This window comes from Nomascus leucogenys, chromosome 21 (genome assembly GCF_006542625.1).
Source record: "Nomascus leucogenys isolate Asia chromosome 21, Asia_NLE_v1, whole genome shotgun sequence".
Taxonomy (NCBI): domain Eukaryota; kingdom Metazoa; phylum Chordata; class Mammalia; order Primates; family Hylobatidae; genus Nomascus; species Nomascus leucogenys.
Window position 1 is genome coordinate 82272391 of NC_044401.1, and position 14297 is coordinate 82286687.

General features: G+C 59.3%; 1 protein-coding gene across 8 annotated transcripts; it reads left to right on the forward strand.

The window, feature by feature from the left end:
* The first annotated feature begins 1154 nt into the window (after positions 1–1154).
* Positions 1155–13939, forward strand: GATD1 (glutamine amidotransferase like class 1 domain containing 1). Of its 8 annotated transcripts, XM_012503802.2 has the most exons (8): positions 1155–1252; positions 4660–4736; positions 5663–5768; positions 6143–6250; positions 7227–7321; positions 8115–8208; positions 8438–8549; positions 8642–12312. In XM_012503802.2, exons 1-8 carry the CDS (start codon positions 1189–1191, stop codon positions 8646–8648), a joined length of 663 nt encoding a protein of 220 aa, XP_012359256.1. In that variant the 5' UTR covers positions 1155–1188; the 3' UTR covers positions 8649–12312. The 8 variants fall into 8 exon arrangements, with proteins under 8 accessions (XP_012359256.1, XP_030657774.1, XP_030657777.1 ...); XM_030801914.1 differs by lacking the exons at positions 8438–8549; positions 8642–12312 and adding an exon at positions 12483–13939; XM_030801917.1 differs by lacking the exons at positions 8438–8549; positions 8642–12312 and adding an exon at positions 12483–12569 and having other exon boundaries at positions 1157–1252; positions 8074–8208.
* The last annotated feature ends 358 nt before the right edge of the window (positions 13940–14297 follow it).

A 14297-nucleotide genomic window follows, 5' to 3' on the forward strand; every position in this document is an offset into this window, starting at 1 on the left:
CAGGCATGAGCCACTGCACCCGGCAGAGACCAATGGTTTTGAGGGGGTGGGACCCACAGAATTCCTCACCTTGGCTGTTCCCAACCATGACGGTTCCCCTGGTTGGAGCAGAGGCTTGGTGGGACCTTCATACTTGCAGCAGGGGGCCAGGGACCTGGGCGGCCCGCTCGCCTGCTGGCTCTGTCTCAAGCGCCCTTTTGGCCTCAAAGGCTGCCTGCTTGTCTGCCAACCACCCCACGTGGTCTCACCCCCTCCAACTACAGTCTAAGGAAAAACTGCTTCAGGCTGGGCGCGGTGGCTCACGCCTGTAGTCCTCGCACTTTGGGAGGCCAAGGCAGGCAGATCGCTTTAGATCAGGAGTTCGAGACCAGCTTGGACAACACAGACCCCGTCTCTACTCAAAACACAAAAAAATTAGCTAGGCGTGATGGAGTGTGCACCTGGGGTCCCGGTTGCTCAAGAGGCTGAGGTGGGAGGATCGCTTGAACACGGTAGGCAGACGCTGTAGGGAGCCGAGATCACGCCACTGCACTCCAGAGGCCCTGTCTCAAAAAAAAAAAAAAAAAAAAAAAGAAAAACTGCTTCAATTCTCCTCACCAAAGCCAGCACGCCCGAGGTGTCCCCATCTCAGGAAGTGACACTCCGTCCTCCCAGGAGCTCAGCCCGACGCCCCACAACCCTGCAGGCCTCCCCGCGACGACCCCGTCCTGGACCGGCGGAGCCCACCCCGCCTCCTGGACCCCGCCGTCACCCTCCCTAGTCTCCGGGGACACCCGGAGCTTCTGATCCCGCAGCCTCCCGGCCTCCCCTGCTCCTGGGGTGTGGCCACCGGAACACCACGGGCACCTTCGCGCCCCGACACCGCCGCCTGGCTCTGCTGATGCCCGCGCCTCCACCCCAGGCCAGGAGCCCTACCCCGCGCGCGCTCAGACTGCGCATCCGGCGGGGAGGACCCTCGCGACCCTACCTATTGCCCCTGCCAGGCTCGGATGCCGAACCCGCCGGGGCCAAAGCAAGAGCGACCAGGAACCGCCCGGAAGCGCGGAGGGGCGGGAAGAGGACCGGGTACAAACGCGCAGGCGCCCAGCCCCGCCCCGCTCCGCCCCCGGCCTCCAGGGCACGTGACCCGCGACCTCCCGGGCGCGCCCAGGCGCCGCGCACGCGCAGACCCAGCGCCGAGCCCGCGCCATGGCGTCCGAGCGGCTTCCTAGCAGGCCCGCCTGTCTGCTCGTGGCCAGCGGCGCCGCCGAAGGTGAGGCCCGGCGGCCGGGGCCGGTGCCCGAAGAGCGCCCGCGAGGGAGCTGCCCGGGGCGGGAGGTTCGGGACACCGTGGGCGCGCGTCACGTGGCGCCGAAAGTGGAGGCCGCTGGGGGCTCCCGGCAGGGGCCGGGGGCGGGCGGAGCGGGGTCGGTGTCGGGATGGAGCTCCGGGCGGGGGCGGGGACGGGGTCGCGGGTTCGGATGGAGCTCGGGGCGGGGTCGGGGGGTCGTGATGGATCCTGGCGCCGCGTCGCTCCTCCGAGTCTCGTCTGCGCGGCGAGGCGGCCCGGGCCCGACGTTTCTAGCGGAGGGAGCCGCGTGCCTGGGCCTGGTCCCCGAGGCCGCTGCGCTGCGAGAGGGGAGTCCGGGTGTGGGGAGGGGCCATTCCGGGAGTTGACCCTGCTCTGAGGTCGGGCGGCCGCGGGGACCCTGACCTTCCGAGGAGACCCGGAGCCCCCTCCTGGGGAAGGCGCCCCTCGGCCCCCGTCCTGGGGCAAGGGTACCAGGGCAATACTGGCCTGGGGCTCACGCGGGTCGGAGCGCAGCGGGGGGCGTCCCCTGGCGCTGAGCCTGCAGGGTCTCAGGGCAGCAGGGGAGGGATGAGCAGCGGAGCCCGAGGGTGCCTGGCCTTGTTCTGAGCCTTTTGGAGAGGGAAGTGACCAGCCCAAGGTCACCGCACCACGGAGAGGTGGGGGCCGGGGTTGCGACCTAGAGGTCTGCCTCTCGAAGTCTGTAGCTCAAGTGTGGACCGGGAGATGGGGCTGTAGGGTTGTGGCGTCACGATGTGCTGAGCTCCAGGGGTCCTGAGTGATGCCCCCAGACTGCGGGTGGGAGGAGCCTCGAGTGGGGTTCAGTCCTGGGGGTGTGGGTTGGGGCTTGTTTCCAGAGCAGGTAGGGGTGAGGAGGTCCGGCATGTTGAGGACATGGGGTCTTAGCGCCAGCAGACCCGGGCAGCACTTCAAGAGGCTGGAAGGGCAGGCAGCTGGGGGAACAGAGCCTGCTGCAGTCTACTGGACGCTTTGTTTTTCGTCAATATGTGGACATTTTACAGTGAATATGTATTAACTTATATAAGAATGAAGAGGCCGGGCGCAGTGGCTCACAACCTGTAATCCCAACACTTTGGGAGGCCGAGGCGGGCGGATCACGAGGTCAAGAGATCGAGACCATTCTGGCTAACACGGTGAAACCCCGTCTCTACTAAAAGCACAAAAATTAGCTGGGCGTTGTGGCACCCTCCTGTAGTCCCAGCTACTCGGAAGGCTGAGGCAGGAGAATTGCTTGAACCCGGGAGGTGGAGGTTGCAGTGAGCCGAGATGGCACCACTGCACTCCAGCCTGGCAACAGTGCAAGACTCCGTCTCAAAAAAAAAAAACAAAACTCAAGATAAAAATGAAGCTGAGGGATTGGGCCCCAGAGTTAAAATAAATGTAGAGAGATACAGCTCACGCTACTTTGGAATAAACTTGTACGTGCCCTTCGGTAGGCAGGGTGGGCTGAGCTGTGTCCTTCCCCTGGTAGGACAGTGGTCCCCAGAGCCTTCTGGATTGTGCGTGGTGTGTTGGGTTTTTTTTTTTTTTTTCTTAATTTTTTTGCACACAAAACAAGAAACATTTTCTAAAAATACATACGAACAAAAAGATGCGTATCAAACATATTAGGAAGGTTGCACATGGGAAGACGGGGAATAGAAATGGGGAGTGGGGATTAAAGAAAATAAATGAGAGAGGGACTTTATATGGATCAATGATAATAACTCAGTCCTCTATTTGACGAAGGAGAAGGAAGAGGAAGAAAAAGAAAGTGGGATAAAGGATCAGAAAGGGAGGAAAATAGAAAAAATTAGAGTATGACTCCAGGGTAGACCTGCTTTGTTGTCACTGGGTTGGTTGGTTGGTTGGTTTGTCTGTTGTATTTTTCATATGTTTCGCCATGTTGGCCAGGCTGGTCTCGAACTCCTAGTCTCAAGTGATCAACCCGCCTCGGCCTCCCAGAGTGCTGGGACTACAGGCATGAGCCACCACGTCCAGCGCCCACATTGCTTCTGGCCTCCGTGGTAGACCTCCCAGACGGGGCGGCCGGGCAGAGGCGCTCCCACATCCCAGACGGGGCGGCCGGGCAGAGGCGCTCCCACATCCCAGACGGGGCGGCCGGGCAGAGGCGCTCCTCACTTCCCAGACGGGGCGGCCGGGCAGAGGCGCTCCTCACTTCCCAGACGATGGGTGGCCGGGCAGAGGCGCTCCTCACTTCCCAGACGATGGGTGGCCGGGCAGAGGCGCTCCTCACTTCCCAGACGATGGGTGGCCGGGCAGAGGCGCTCCTCACTTCCCAGAGGGTGGGTGGCCGGGCAGGGGCTGCAGTCCCAGCACCCTGGGAGGCCAAGGCAGGCAGCTGGGAGGCGGAGGCTGCAGGGAGCCAAGACCACGCCACCGCACTGCAGCCCGGGCAACACCGAGCACCGAGTGAGCGAGACTCCGTCTGCAGTCCCAGCACCTCGGGAGGCCGAGGCGGGCAGAGCACTCGGGGTCAGGAGCTGGAGACCAGCCTGGCCAAGATGGCGAAAGCGCGCCTCCAGCCAAAGGAGAAAAAGCAGGCAGCGGTGGTGGCGCGCGCCGGCAATCCCAGGCAGCCCGCGGGCCGGGGCAGGAGAAGCACGGGAGCCGGACGCAGGGAGTGTGCAGCGTGCTGACTAGATTCCAGCATGGGCCACAGAGGGAAGAAAAGAAAAGAAAAAAAGAAGGAAGAAAGGAAGGCGGGTTTCTTTTTTGAAAGTTTTTTGAGGGGCCGAAGGAGGCTGGGAAAAGCTGAGGGGAAGGGTTAGAATCCCAGAACCCTTGTGAGGAAAGGGTCCCTGAGCGGCTTCCCTGGAAGGGGTGAGGAGGGGTCAGGACACTTGTGCATTCTCCATGGCGCCTGAGGGCCTCAGTCCCTGGTGGTTCAGTGAGAGGATGAGCTGAACTCTGTGACCCTCACACCCGGGTTTGCCTTTCGGAAAGGTCTCTCGTGGTTCTGTTAGCACTAGGATGAGGCTGGGGTGTGGGAGTGGCATGGACAGTTGAAGTGGGCTGCATCCTGTCCCCGCTTCTGGCTGAGGCTGGAAGTAACAGTACCAGGCTGGGGAAAGAGCCTGCCATGGGGGATGCAGGCCCGGGGATGGCCTACCGTTCTGGCAGACCTGGCTGTGCCCCTCTGACTCACGCCTTCCCAGCTTCCTTCTCCTGGATGTGAATGGGTGGCTGGCCCTGCCCCAGGGCTTCAAGTAGTGGTCCCTGGGTGTAGGGGAGAGGGCTGCTCCTCAGCGTGTTCTGGGGTCCGTTGAGGCCATGGGGGTGTCTGGGTGGCCCCCTGAGGTGGGGCAGGCTAGTCCTGTCGAGCCCACACTCACTGGGACCTTCTGCAGGTGTGTCGGCCCAGTCCTTCCTCCACTGTTTCACGATGGCCAGCACCGCCTTCAACCTGCAGGTGGCCACCCCTGGGGTAAGTCCAGCCTCTCCTTCCCCACTGGACACTTGGGGTCTGTCTCCACCTCTCTGGGGGCGACTGCCGCCGCTGCCTGGGAGGAGTGGGGAGCCCCTGCAGTCGGTGGAGGATGAAGAGTCTGTAACCAAACCCTGGTGGCGTCCTCCTGTCCCAGTCCCCATTTCCTGGGCTCTGACCCCACCTGTGATGAGGGAGACCTTTTCTTTTCCTTTTTGAGATGGAGTTTCGCTCTTGTTGCCCAGGCCGGAGTGCAGTGGTGCGATCTCGGCTCTCCCCAACCTCCGCCTCCCTGGTTCAAGCAGTCCTCCTGCCTCAGCCTCCCGAGTAGCCGGGATTACAGGCATGCGCCACCACGCCCGGCTAATTTTGTATTTTTAGTAGAGACAGGTTTTCACTGTGTTGGCCAGGATGGTCTCGAACTCCCAGCCTCAGGTGATCCACCCGCCTCGGCCTCCCAAAGTGCTGGGATTATAGGCGTGAGCCTCCGTGCTCGGCCCAAGGGAGACCTTTTTGCTGTGGGTCTGTGCTTCTGCACGTGTGTGAGCAGGAGACCAAGGCGCAGCCCTGCTGTGAGGGGCACACGTTTCCACTGGGAGGAATTCTCCACCCTCTGATCGTGGGGGACCCAGGAATATCAGATGTAGATAAGTCGAAGTAAGGATGCATTATGTATTTGTCACTGCAGGTTTTTATTGATTATGTATAAAAATCTTTGGTTGGTGGGTTGGCTAGGAAACCACTGAGGCTGCTGCTGGGATAGGCTCCCCCAACCTGAGAGACCCAGTGAAGGAGGCTGGGTGGTCGGGGGCCTTTGTGCCTCAGGGGGATGCTGTTGGGTCCCTTGTCAGCTGTTTCAGGCTCCCTCTGAGCCAACAGGGATATCCCTGGTGCTGACCCTCGGCCCCTGGGCTCTGCTTCTCCAGGGGAAAGCCATGGAATTTGTGGATGTGACCGAGGGCAATGCACGCTGGGTGCAAGACTTCCGCCTCAAGGCTTACGCCAGCCCCGCCAAGCTCGAGTCCATCGATGGTAGGCCCGGGACCCACTCCTTGGGGTGGGGTGCCTGGGACCTTGAAGGGTCAAGGGTTTCAGATAGGTATGGGGTCTTAGTGAGCTCCCTAGGTCTGTCCCTGAAGCCCTGTGACCATCTGGGGCAGCCTCCAGCCCTACATCATGGGCCCCAGAGTTTCTGAGCCCCTTTGGGGAGGAAAGGTGGTGAGTGTGTGGAGACAGGAAAGTCAGGGGGGCCCTTGGGAGCTGTAGCCCATGGAGGAAAAGGGACAGATGACATCACCAGGCTGGCTGTGGAGGGTCTGTCCTGGCCACACACTCAGGCCTGGTCCTGCAGGTAGTCTCACTTTGATTGACATGTGGCTGCTACCTGGTCTGTGTTCTCCCCGCAGGTGCCCGGTACCATGCCCTCCTGATCCCCAGCTGTCCTGGGGCCCTGACCGACCTGGCCAGCAGTGGCTCCCTGGCCCGTATCCTGCAGCACTTCCACTCTGAGAGCAGTAGGTGACCCCTGGGACCCAGGGGAGGGGTTGGATGTGCAGCGTCACAAGAAATGGGTCTCCCACCAGCAGAAGAGAGGTGGGAAGACCCCAGGTAGGCGTTTCTGGGTCTCTGGTCAGTGGCCACTGCAGTGATTGTGGGCAGGAGGCAGGGACCGCCCCCTCCCCCGACACACACAGACTTTGTCCTCTTCTAGTGACCATCTTGCAGGCCTCTGGGCGGGCTCCCGAGGGTGGGTGGCCATGCCCTCCTTAGCAAGGCAGGACACTGACCTGGTTCCTTCTGGGGAAGCCTGGCATCCAGGGCTGGGCTTGGGGCTCAAGGCCAGCGGGGGTGCAGGGAGGAAGGCTGTTTGAGGAGACCTGGCAGCTGCCCCGGCTCAGGGTTGGGCTGTGACGAGTGTGTCCACTGGCCGGAGTGGACAAGCCAGCGCTCTACACAGCACCCTTTGTGTGTGGGAGTGGGGCTGCCATCCCCAACATGGCCTGGACAGGCAGCAATTGTTTGTGGCCGCCTCAGCCATGGGAACACACTCAGCCTTTCGGGTGGAGCCAGGGTGGCCCCACCGCAAGGCACAGGCGCTGCCTCAGGCTCTCCTCCTACCCGCCCAGGGGCGTCCTATCTAGCCGGGGACGGGCCTTTCCCACAGCGCCTGCCAGGCTATGCAGTGGGGTTGCCGGGCAGTGTCCTAGGATTTGGTAAACAGACCTGGAACCTCAGGACCTCCTCTCCGTGTGTGTCTCAGCCGCCAAAACCTGTAAAGCAGAGCCTAGTCCTGAAGCACCAGCTCCCCCGAGCAGATTCCTGATGCCAACTGTGCAGGCTGAGCCAGGACACCTCGGGTGCTGAGCCCAGTCTCCAGGGAAACCTGGGAGGAGGGGCCAGGCAGGCAGCACAGGCCTGGGGGAGCCACAAGCAGGGGCGTCTGGGAGGGGCTTCAGGGTCCAGGGCCTCAACGCCATGTGCCGCTTTCAGAGCCCATCTGCGCCGTCGGCCACGGTGTCGCCGCCCTGTGCTGTGCCACCAACGAGGACAGATCCTGGGTGTTCCACGGCTACAGCCTGACAGGGGTGAGTGCCTGGAGGACAAAGGCACCCTGTGCTCCCTGCTCTGTCCTCCCCTATGACAGCCCTCTGGCCCCTAGTCTCCCGGAAGCCCAGGCCCACTCACCAGGGGACATGGGGAGGGAGGGGCATCAGACCTGCGTGTGCAGTCAGGAGGGGCTGAGAGCCCAGCCAGGGTGTCCTCCGAGACACAGCCTGTGTCGGTCTGAGGCCCAAAGGCTGTGAGGTGGGCTCTGTGGACACTGGGGGCGGCCGTGGGAGCAGCTGATCCACAGGCCCTGAGGCAGGGAGAGGTGGCTTCTGTGCAGAGGCTGGTTTCACTGAAAGTTAAACAGGCCTGGCCCCCAGCTCAGATGTCACTTTCCCTGCTGAGGGGACCCTTCCTCAGTGGGTACTCAGTGGTGCCCTCCCAGGGGTGACACCAACCCAGTCTCAGGTTACAAGTGGGCATGACCCCTCCAGCGTGTGGTCAGATTCACTCCTGCCCAGAGGGTGCCCCGCCCCAGCCCTCTGCTCAAGGGGCTCACCCCACCAAGCCCTTCTCATTCTAGTCATCTGTGTGCGCCGGTGCTGAGGGAGCTGGCCCCTCCTCCCGCTCCCAGGGACACCCCACGGGAAGATGGTTAGACTTTGTCATCTCTCCGGCCTCCAGCCTTAGCAGCTGTCTCTGTTATGAGCAGTGACACCCCCGGTCCCACTTGGTTGGGTGAGGCTCCCTGTCCTGATTTGACCTTCCTGACCCCTGGGGTGGGTCACAGGGCCTGGGCCTGGCTCAGGAGCCCCCACCCTGCTCCTGCAGCCCTCTGTGTGTGAGCTCGTCAGGGCCCCCGGCTTCGCCCGCCTGCCGCTCGTGGTGGAGGACTTTGTGAAAGATTCGGGCGCCTGCTTCAGTGGTGAGCCTTGAGGGTGCCCCCTGCACTTACAGAAGATGGGGTGGGGGGGCTTGCCTGCCGCAGCTTGGGAGAGAAGCCTCCTGGGCCCCGGGTTCTCTAGACCCCCACGGCACTGACTCAGACCCAGACAGGCTGACGTACTGCTGACCCTGGGAGCCCGCCTGGAGCTCGGGGCTCTCAGTGGGTGGGGTGGACATTGCCTGAGGCCGGTGCCCTTGGTCCTCCCCAGCAAGTGAGCCTGACGCTGTGCACGTCGTGCTGGACCGTCACCTGGTCACGGGCCAGAATGCCAGCTCCACTGTGCCGGCCGTGCAGAACCTGGTCTTCCTCTGTGGCAGCCGGTGAGGGCACCAGGGTGGGCACATTCCTGCCACATCAGCAGAGCTGCACCGGGTGCTTTTGCCCAAGCCTTGACCGCACGTCTGTCCTGCAGGAAATGAACCTGCTGGGTAGATGCACCCCCGAGACAGCCCAGGTGTCTCCAGAGGCAGCCCCGTCTCAGGCTTCAGGGACCCCGCCTCTTCCCTCCTGACAAGGGCCCTGGATGGCAGCCCGGTCTGGCCCTGATGGGATTGTTGGAGGCCTCCTGGAATCAGCTCTGAGGGGGTGTCGGCTCTCCTGGAGGGTCCAAACCCCCATCCCCTGCATGTTCTCTGGTAGGAGGCAGAGAAAAGACCCCACGTGCCCGGAGAGCTGTGCTAGCTGCTAGATGGTCCTCGGGAATTCCAGGCTGGGTTTTCCGGGGAGGACTGGTTGCCATGTGTGGCCACTGTTGACTAGACAGAGTCGGCTCAGGGGTCCTCTGTGGGGGTTTGCCCTGTTGTGGCCTGTCTGCCACCCACCATCCCTTTCACTGTTGGTGGGGGCCTTGAGGGGAGGGCCCAGCCGGCGGGAGCTGGCTCAGAACTTTGGCCAAAGGTGAACGGAATGTTTTGGGAGCAGCAGCCTCCTGCCCTGAGGCTGACCGGCACTGGCAGCACTTTCCTGTTGAAGAGATCTTCCTGGCATGTGGTTTCAAAGTGTAAGCACCTTGGCGATGCACCCTGTCCTGTCTAAGCACTAAGAGGCGTGTTTAGTTGTGAATACGAGACCATGAGATTCTCAATGAGAGGAAAGTGCTGTCCCCCACAGCCTTGCAGAGTGGCCTCAGGTACAGCGGCTGTCAAGAGCAGACAGTGGTCCAGCCTGCTGGGCACCTGGCCTGGGCCGTGGCCCTCCAGCGGGCTGCCCACTGGCCCCGGTGTAGGGCCTCTGCTTCTTCACAATTCCCCAGTTTGAGCCATCGAAGGCCTTCCTCCTGCCCACCTGCCCATCTCAGCCACAGCCGTTCCCAAGCACCAGGGTGGCTCCTGGTGCCTGTGACCTGCCAAGAGGCCCCTTGTGATTATAAAACCGTTCAGGTGGGCCAGGCGCGGTGGCTCATCCCTGTAATTCCAGCACTTTGGGAGGGCAAGGCGGGCGGATCACGAGGTCAGGAGATCAAAACCATCTTGGTTAACATGGTGAAACCCCGTCTCTACTAAAAATACAACAAAAAGTTAGCCGGGCGTGGTGGCGGGCGCCTGTAGTCCCAGCTACTTGGGAGGCTGAGGCAGGAGAATGGCGTGAACCCAGGAGGCAGAGCTTGCAGTGAGCTGAGATCGCGCCACTGCACTCCAGCCTGGGCGACAGAGCGAGACTCCGTCTCAAAACAAAACAAAAAAACAGTTGGCTGGGCGTGGTGGCTCACGCCTGTAATCCCAGCACTTTGGGAGGCCAAAGTGGTCGGATCATCTGAGGTCGGGAGTTTGAGACCAGCCTGGCCTACACAGTGAAACTAAAATACAAAAATTAGCTGGGCGTGGTGTCAGGCGGCTGTATTCCCAGCTACTCTGGAGGCTGAGACATGAGAATTGCTTGAACCTGGGAGGCGGAGGTTGCAGTGAGCCAAGATTGCGCCGTTGCACTCCAACCTGGGCAACGAGTGAAACTCTGTCTCAAAAATAAAAAATAATAAAGTAAAGTAAAGCTGTTCAATAAGGAGAATTCAGAAAAAAGTGGAAGAAGGAAGCGCTGCAGCCACATCCCTGCCCTGAAGGCTGCTTCCCTCCAGTGCCTCGCAGATTAATCAGGATGGCCACTTAACACTGACCGCGGGGCCTTGCTCTGTCCCGGGTCCACTCTCACCCCTGTGTGGTGATGGACATCTCTGGACAAGTGCTTTTTGTTTATTTGTTTTTTGAGATGTAGTTTCTCTCTCATCGCCTAGGCTGGAGTGCAGTGGCACAATCTTGGCTCACTGCAACTCCTGCCTCCCGGGTTCAAGTGATTCTCCTGCCTCAGCTACCTGGAGTAGCTGAGATTACAGGTGTGTGCCACCATGCCCAGCTAATTTTTATATTTTTAGTAGAGACCAGGTTTCACCATGTTGGCCAGGCTGGTCTCGAACTCCAGACCTCAAGTGATCCTCCTGTCTTGGCCTCCCAAAGTGTTAGGATTACAGGCGTGAGCCACTGCGCCTGGCCTAATTTTTGTATTTTTAGTAGAGATGGGGTTTCATCATGTTGGCCAGGCTGGTCTTGAACTCCTGACCTCAGGTGATCCACCTCCCTCAGCCTCCCAAAGTGCTGGGATTACAGGAGTGAACCACCATGCCCGGCTAACAAGTACTATTTTATTTTTATTTTATTTTTTGGATGGAGTCTCATTCTGTCGCCAGGCTGGAACACAGTGGCACAATCTTGGCTCACTGCAACCTCCGCCTCCCGGGTTCAAGTGATTCTCCTGCCTCAGCCACCCGAGTAGCTAGGACTACAGGTGCACACCATCACACCCAGCTCATTTTTGTATTTTTCCTTTTCTTTTTTTTTTTTTTTTTTTGAGATGGAGTCTTGCTCTGTTGGCAGGTTGGAGTGCAGTGGCTTGATATCGGCTCACTGCAACCTCTGCCTCTGCCTCCCAGATTCAAGCAATTCTCCTGCCTCAGCCTCCCGAGTAGCTGTGACTACAGGCGCGTGCCACTACGCCCAGCTAATTTTTGTATTTTCAGTAGAGATGGGGTTTCACTATGTTGGCCAGGATGGTCTCGATCTCTAGACCTCGTGATCTGCCCGCTCGGCCTCCCAAAGTGCTGGGATTGCAGGCGAACTCATGTCTTAATGTCCTAGTCCATTTGGGCTCCTATGAGAAAATACCGTAAACTGGCTGGGCGCGGTGGCTCACGCCTGTAATCCCAGCACTTTGGGAGGCTGAGGCAGGTGGATCACCTGAGGTCAGGAGTTCGAGACCAACCTGGCCAAGACAGTGAAACCCCGTCTCTACTAAAAATACAAAAATTAGCCGGGCACGATGGTGGGCACCTGTAATCCCATCTACTTGGGAGGCTGAGGCAGGAGAATCGCTTGAACCCGAGAGGCGGAGGTTGCAGTGAGCTGACATCACGCCACTGCACTCTAGCCTGGGTGACAGAGCAAGACTCCATCTCAAAAAAAGAAGAAAAAATACTGTAAACCTCGTGGCTTATAAACAACAGAAATCAGTTTCAGTTTTGGAGGCTGGAAGCCCAAGATGAAAGCACCAGCAGATGCAGCCTCTTTTTTAAGGGTGATGGTCCCATCATGAGGCTGTGCCCCTTCCCTGTGACTGGATGACCTCCCAAATGCCCCACCTAATACCATCCCCTTGCAGGTGAGGACTTAAGCAGGTGGGTTCTGGGGGGACATGCTCAGGCCACAGCAGGGTGGATGAAGAGCCAGTGAGCCTCACTGAGCCCCTCTGGTCAGCCAGATCTGACATTGAGCCCAGCACTGAAGATCAAAGCAGGTGGGGCTTTGGGATGTGAAGTGGGTTCTGACATGGGGCCCCACAGACTTGTCTCTGAGTGAGCTGCCTGCAGGCCCCCGCGTCATTCCTCAGCTGCGTGCATGGCATCTGGCTTGGAGGGCCTCCCTGCTGTGCCCAGTTCTCTCTCTGCCAGGGCAGGGCTTGGGGCAGCACCAGGCTGGGGCAGAGGAGGAAAGCAAGAGGACAGGACCTCTAGAAGAGCAGCAGAGGGCGGGTGAGGATTTCCCCATATACCAGTGTGTGTTCATCTACCCACGAGGAATAAAACCATGCAGCTGCATACAAACGGTGTCCTGGTGTTCACAGCAGAACTGCTCATGATAATGGATAAGTTGTTTTCATACAAACAATGGGTTGTCAATATGTTTAATAATCATTGGTATCAATAAGAGCAGTGTATTCATGTGGTGGATTATTTGGCTATTAAAACGGAATGAATTTATTTTTAATAGGATCTTGCTATATTGCCCTGGCTGGAGTGCGACTGTTCACAGGCACAGTTACTGCTCGCTGCAGCCGTGAGCTGGCCTCAAGTGATCCTTCCACCTCAGCCTCCCCAGTAGACGAGACTGCAGGGACACACCACCATGCCTGGCTAGGAGTGAAGTTCTTTTACGTTCCGTGATGTGGGCGGACCTGGACAGAATGCTGAGTGAGTGAAAGAAGCCTGTCTCAAAAGGCCTTTGCCCTGTGATTCCATTTTTGTGAAATACCCAGAAAATGTAAGTCAGACAGAAAGTAGATTGTTTGAGGCTGGGAATGGGGACAAATAGGTATGAGATTTCACTTTGGGGTGATGGTTTCACAGTTCTCAGATGACTGAATCATAGGGGCAAGTGGGTGAACTCGATGTTTGCAAACAACACTCACAAACTTAGTCACATCCCCAGAGCCCCATTCTGCTGGGTCTCCTTGGAGATAATGGTGCTGTTAATAATTGGGAGCCACAAGACCTTTGATGTCCTCTTAGGACTTAGCCTGTTGACCGGCTCAGAGGCAGAGGCCTGGCCTACGGTGGGAGGCCTTGAAGGGTGGGAGGGACTCTTCAGCAGTGGGGGGTTGGTGTAGGGAGGGCTCTGCCCACTCAGCTCTCCACCCCAGGAGGAGCCCTACACTGATCTTGATCAAGGGCACTGGCAGCTCAAGCTGCCTCCCTGGCCTGCTGCTCTGCCCCAGGGTTGTCCCCTCTGCACCCTGTATGGGTGAGGCATGCCCAACCCAGGCTGGAACTGAGGAGCGGCGGCCAGATGCCTGGTGTAAGGTAGGGTAGCGTGCTTTAGGTTGAGGGCAAGAAGCTGCAGCTCCATCCTATAGTCCAGTGCTGTCCCTGCCCTTGGAGGAGTGGGGGCAGGTCCAGAAGCTGCTCCAGACCCTAGCAAATGGGGGCTCAAATGACCCTCCTTTTGCAGTGCCTGGCATCCCTGGAGCCAGAAGGACTAACCTGCAACCTGCAAAATGGCATGGGGCACAGGGGCCTAGACCTGACAGAGGCTTCCAGGGAGGGGAGGAGGAAGGGGCTGCCCTAGAGCCATGAGGAGGTCCCCTGCTGATTTCTGGGTGGGGCCCAGGACAGTCCTTGGATCACTGGCAAGGTGGGCCTTTCATGTCCACAACTGGGAGGCTGGGTCCAGGAGCCCCCTTGCCTTGTTCTCCCTGCAGCCTGACCAGGACTCGCTGTGGCACTCGCCCTGTAATGTTTCTAGGAACAGAGGGACCACCACATAGACCACCCATCACTGCCCCCACCAAGCCCTTCGTAGTGCAACCCATTGCATTCAAACTCCAGTTGACGAACTATTTGCAGGGCTGGGGCTGCTGCACTGGGTTTCAGGTTTGGTTTAGGATCCATAAAGGTGGCTGGGTGCAGTGGCTCAGGCCTGTAATCCCTGCACTTTAGGAGGCCGCAGCAGGAGGATCGCATGAGCCTAGGAGTTCGAGACCAGCCTAGGCAGTGTGGTGAGACCCCATCTCTACAAAAAACAGAAAATCAGCCATGCATGGTGGTGCATGCCTGTAGCCTCAAATACAGGCGGGAGGATCACTTGAGCCTGGGAGGTGGAGGCTACAGTGAGCCAAGATTGCACCACTACACTCCAGCCTGGGCAACAGAGTGAGGCCCTGTATTGAAAAACAGGGAGAGGCCGGGCCAGTGGCTCACGCCTGTAATCCCAACACTTTGGGAGGCCAGGGTGGGTGGATCACAAGGTCAGGAGTTCAAGACCAGCTTGGCCAAAATGGTGAAACCCCGTCTCTACTAAATATACAAA